Source organism: Dinoponera quadriceps, unplaced genomic scaffold, assembly GCF_001313825.1.
Source record: "Dinoponera quadriceps isolate SergipeBrazil2010 unplaced genomic scaffold, ASM131382v1 scaffold4436, whole genome shotgun sequence".
Taxonomy (NCBI): Eukaryota; Metazoa; Arthropoda; class Insecta; order Hymenoptera; family Formicidae; genus Dinoponera; species Dinoponera quadriceps.
Genome location: NW_014558409.1, coordinates 5,901 through 11,823, shown reverse-complemented (window position 1 = coordinate 11,823; position 5,923 = coordinate 5,901). Strand labels below are relative to the sequence as shown.

Genomic DNA, 5,923 nt, shown 5'->3' with positions numbered 1-5,923 from the left:
ACTTAATCTCTTTACCTGGGATAGGACCATATGAAAATGTTAAAAGAGGAATTCTGATTGAAGTAATTGAAAGGAAATGAATGAATAAATGTAACAACTTTATTAAATTCTAGGCATTTTGAATAAAACAACTTATTAATTATACTAATAACATAATTTGGTACTCATATGGATTAATAATAGTGATAAATTGATGAGAAAATTCATTGTAAAAAATACAATATTTAAAAGATGAAATAGTTAACTAATGTTAAACCATGAGAAATATAGGTGAACATTAAACAAACTTTTATAAATCAGCATTATTGGAATGATTCAAATAAAAGATGAAGATTAAAGTAAGATTATGTAAAAAGTATTTCGTATAACTTATTATAATACAATCATATTTAACGTGACAAGAATGTTTAACATATCGATATGACGAGAAAAACAACATTATATAATACAAGGAAGATAATAATTACGTAGTGTATGTGTGTGTTTTAAGATGTGAAGTGGGATTGGAGATAAGATTGAAATTATTATTAAGTGTACAACTTTGTTCTCGTCGTTTTTTTTAAATTGAGGCTTTATTATAAAAAAATGGAGATAAAGTTATGACTCAAAGTATTGTCCATCACTGGCCCACTACTTTCTCCCATCTTTTGGGCAATGCACGAATCCCGCGTCAAAAAAACTGGTCATCTTTTGAGGTAATCCACAAATCTATCCATTTTCTGATTTCTTCATAAGACTGGAAGTGTTGGTCAGCCAGGCCGTGTGCCATTGATCGGAATAAGTGATAATCCGAAGGTGCAACGTCTGGAGAGTACGGCGGGTGGGGTAGGACTTCCCATTTCAACATTTCCAAGTATGTCTTGACCACTTTTGCAACATGGGGTCGAGCATTGTCATGCTGCAAAATCACTTTCTCGTGTCTCTCGGCGTAGTGCGGCCGCTTGTCTTTCAATGCTCGGCTCAAACGCATCAATTGAGTTCGATACCGATCGCCTGTGATTGTTTCAGTTGGTTTTAATAGCTCGTAATACACTACGCAGAGCTGATCCCACCAAATACAGAGCATTACTTTTGAGCCATGAATGTTCAGTTTGGCCGTCGATGTGGAAGCATGGCCGGGAACTCCCCATGATTTTCTGCTCTTGGANTGATTTTCTGCGATTGGGGTTATTGTAATGAACCCATTTTTCATCTCCAGTCACAATGCGATGCAGAAATCCTTTTCGTCTTTGCCTTTCAAGCAGCTGTTCACAAGCAAACAAACGCCGTTCAACATCTCTTGGCTTCAACTCGTACGGCACCCAATACCCTTGCTTTTGAATCATTCCCATGACTTTGAGGCGCTTCGAAATGGCTTGTTGAGTCACTTCCAATGATTGTGCCAGTTATTTCTGAGTTTGACACAAGTCTTCATCAAGTAATGCCTCCAATTCAGCATCTTCAAAAATTTTTCCTCTTCCACCGCTATGCCGCTATTTCAACGTGAAAATCACCGTTTGTGAAGTGTTGAAACCACTCACGACACGTTTTTTCATTAATAGCGATCTTACCATAGGTATTTGAGAGCATTTGATAAGCCTCAGCCGCAGATTTCTTCATATTGAAGTAGAAAAGTAAAACCTCCCGCAAATGACGAGAATTCGGCTCGTAAACTGACATCTTCAATCGACGATAACTTTATGGTACAGATACAAATCGACTAATGTAACTATTAGGTTATGTTGACAGATGCCCAAGTTGGTTGTATGACGTATATGATCTATTTACTTTGACCACTAAGTTCCACTAAAGCCATCTATAGGGAAACGGCGGGAGCAAAGTTGTTCACCTAATATAATAATTTGTTGTGCAACGGACGAGGGCACCTTCCGCTCTGACATTATGATACTGATTAACGGAGCGCTAATGAGAAGTCGCATAGGGGGGAATCTCATTTAGGCATCCCCACCTATAACGCTGAGGAGCCTGGCCTCTCTTCGTTCGCTTCACTGCGAGTATAAAAATAATTTCCGTTTATATTTGATTCACCTTCGTATTAGCATTCTTTGTCCGTTGAAATGAAATTTCATTTAAGAAATGAATGACTATCGGAATCATTCGAGTTGGATTGACATTTTACTTTTACGTATATATAAGAAATTCCTTCACTCCGCATTTCTCTCTCTGTCTCTCTCTCTCTCTCTCTCTCTCTCTCTCTCTCTCTCTCTCTCTCTCTCTTTTTTTCGTGTAGTGAATATTTTCATTTCGTTCCTAGTCTAACTGAACGAAACCCAATGGCGTATGTTATAAGCAACAAAATGAACGTGCCTTACTGTAACTGTTCTGTGGCTGTTGCGTTCTTATTTTCGATAATTAGTAACAATTAGTATTAAATTTCTATACATTGAAAGGCCTATTTAGTTGAATTAAACTGAACTTTTGCTTGAATATAAGCAAACAAATGTTTGTGTTATAAAAAACAAAGTTTAGTTTAATTCTCTTAGGTGCTTTCAACAAAACATTTTTCATTTTTGCTTCAGCCCATATACAAACAAAAATATAATTTAAAACAACTAAATGAGTTTGGCAATGTGAGGATCGTTGAACGCAAATAAAATTACCTGGATTTCCTGAAGATATCCCAGTATGCTGAGCACAAAATTTGCAGCAGTTGTTGCGGGGTCGTGACCTTGTAATATTTTCATTCATTATCTCCCAGTTTTGGACAAGACGTGTTAGTGTGCGTAGTGATACCTTTGCAAACATGGATTTCGATTTCAGTGGTTTATTAAAAAATCTTATTAAATCTAAAAATGCATTACTGCTGCGAGGTTGATATTACACCCCCGAACAAAACGGAGTTGACAAAATCCAAAATCTCCTTGTCGGTCAATTCCGCTTTTTTTCATGTCCAACAACATCTCCAAAAAAGAAAGTAACTTTTTCTCGCCCACGTCGTTTCGATCCATATCGTCGAAATTATTTCTCGCATAATGCACCTTGTAATTGATTGTGTTCATGCTGTCCTCTGTATCCTTGGTTAAATTTTCTGTCTCGTTTTGATGTCTATTTTTAATCTGCTTTTCTTCGATGCCCTTCCATTTCACTTGGATCACTATCCCCGCCACCGAGTGGGCAGTGCAGAGCAACTTTTGCTGCAGCTTGGCGAGTTTCGAAAATCTGAACAACAGATCCGATAATAACGACATGTCTATCTGTCGTTTGTGCACAAATTCGCTCAGTCTGTGGCATTTAAAAACAAGACAATGAAATGTTATATGCATACTTTCAAAGTGATAGCAGATAATAATTACAATGTAACAAAATAAAAACTCTTATTTCATCACGGTTATGGTACAATTAGAGTTAATGTTTTGAATCTTCTTTCAGTTAACTTCGATCTCTGCTTCCACCAAAATAATAACAATTACCATCGATAAGTATTTATAGAAATTGAATCGCTTGTTGCTGTTATCACCAAGTCGCTTCACTAGATCCAAACTGTTCTCATATAACTGAGGCACATATGTCTGTAGTATCTTCATGTGAAATGTGGCTAATACCGTTTTTCTTTTTTTAAACCATTTAGCGCTGTGATTGAACAACATGCTGTCTCCGAGCCACGGTTTAATATATCTAGAATGATGGTGATAATTTTAGATAATGGTAGAATCAAAATTCTTTGCGCAACTAGCACTTTTAAGTATAAACAAACAAAAGACTAAATGGGTTTACTCTGATTAATGATCCAAATCAGACGGAATAAAAAAATAATAAAGATGTTAAGATGGCATTAAAATGACGAGAGAATAATTATTATAACTAATTTGTCAATCATTATCTCGACATTTTAACGTTATCGTGACAATATTCCGTCTGAAAATTGATTTTAATGGATTTATTTACCCATATCCCTCGGGTTTGTCGATGTGCTTAAAGTTATTTAAAATTATCTCTATATCTTGCGCATCTGTTTAGAAGATAACAATTCATGTTCCGAAATGTGCTGTTGCTGCGGCTTTTTATAAGAGCTTTCAAAATAAAATTAAAAGATATCCAACTAGTAATGGGCTACCCCATAGGAACTATGTTCCCGGATACTGTCGGGATATTTAGTCGGGATATTTAAGTATAAAAAATTATTGGACATGCTATCCGAGTTTCCGGATATATACGGATAATAATATAGTTGACTTTCTCATAATATGTGTTTGTTAAAATTTATGATTATCTCGTCAGAAATATTTCGTTTAACAGTTGCACACATAAGTGCATTGTTCAGATTGCGATAAAAATTGCTAGTTTTTTTACTGGAGGCAAGGAATACGATCATGAAAATGGAATTGAAGAGAATTGGTTGCATACCTGCTCGAAAACTTGTGTTGCGTGGGTCGAGTCGACGCGAGTAGTGTGGGATGTCCGTCGCAGCGCGGTAGAACGGAAGGCGATGGTGGCAATAAATTATCTCTCGTTCGAAGATGAACTTGTCTTTATTATGTTTTCAGACCGATGCAGTATTTCTAGTCTGAACAACAGCATGTCGGTACCCGAGAGCTGAGAGTCTAGAGAACTAGAGTCGCCCAGAGTATGATCTCATGTCCCTTTTATCCTCTTCCTATGTCTAAATCAGAGGGGGTATTTTGATGTATTAGCGTCACTTGGATATAGATCTTGACCACATTGATTTTGGTATTGCAATGCGGAGTAGCATTTCTGCATGGTGACGTTACGTAATTGGGGCAACCTGCAATCGTACTTTGTTTATGGCAATCGACGTTTCATGGTTATGCTTACAACACTTAGACATAGTCAATAAAGATTATAGCGAGCGACTTCGGCGAGGAAAATTTAATAATTTGCTGTTATGAAAATTTTTGATGAAATGATATGTTACAGTCAGGGATCCGGACAGGACCGAAATTGAAAACCATAGAAAAAATGGTATTTTTGTCGAACCGGAACCGTAAATTGTACCGAAACATTATAAAGCCTACAGAGCCGGAACCGAAATCGGAACAATTGCATTTTTTCGGTTTGCTGTTTTTTCGGTTTACTACTGTGAAAACAAATTAGTTCGGTCCGTTTTCAAAAGATGGCTCTGGCTGTTATGGATGTTTTATAGTGACAGCTGATTTCGGTGGTTTCAGAGAGGTTAGACATCTGTCAATAATATTCAGTTTATACAGATTTAAGTTTCATACAAAACCCCTGTTTTCTACTGTGTTGAATATTTCAAATTTTGTGTTAACTAAGCAGCATTTGGGGGAGGTTTTAGTTTTCTGCTTTAATTGGAAGAAAAGTGCAGCTGAAGCGCATCGAATGCTTGTAGAAGTTTATGGTGACAATGCTCCAACTGATAAATTATGTAGGGAATGTTTTTGACGTATAAGAATGGTGATTTCAGCGTTGAAGACAAGCCTCGTTCTAGACAGCCAAAAAAATTCGAAGACAAAAAATTGGAGACATTACTCGATGAAGATCCGAGTCAAACGCAAAAGGAGCTTACAGAATCAATAGGAGTTACGCAACAAGCAGTTCCGATGCAATTGAAATCCATGGTAATGATTCACAAGCAAGGCAATTGGGTGCCTTATAAACTGAAACAGAGAAATGTTGAAAGGCGATTTTTTACTTGCGGGCAGCTAATTCAAAGGCAACAAAGAAAGGGTTTTTTACATCGGATTGTGACTGGGGATGAGAAATGGATATTCTACGATAACCCCAAGAAGAAGAAATACTACGTTATGACCGGTCAATCTTTGCCATCAACCTCAACATTAACACCAAAGACGAAAATTTATGGTTCGAAGGTCATGCTGTCTATCTGGTGAGACTAAGAGGGTATTGTATACTATAAGCTGCTACAACCTTGCGATTCCATTACGGGCCATCGGTATAGGCTACAATTGATTTGTTTGAGCGGTGCAATACGAGAAAAACGACC

The 5,923-nt window shown here is 36.9% G+C and overlaps 1 protein-coding gene across 1 annotated transcript; it reads right to left on the bottom strand.

The window, feature by feature from the left end:
• Positions 1–2,978: 2,978 nt before the first annotated feature.
• LOC106749831 (probable cytochrome P450 4s3) lies at positions 2,979–3,587 on the bottom strand (the record flags this gene model as incomplete). Its single annotated transcript, XM_014629684.1, has 2 exons — positions 3,411–3,587; positions 2,979–3,194 (listed from the first exon to the last, which is right to left on the bottom strand). Coding segments are annotated over exons 1-2 (393 nt in total), but the record flags the coding sequence as incomplete, so codon positions are not given.
• Positions 3,588–5,923: the final 2,336 nt, after the last annotated feature.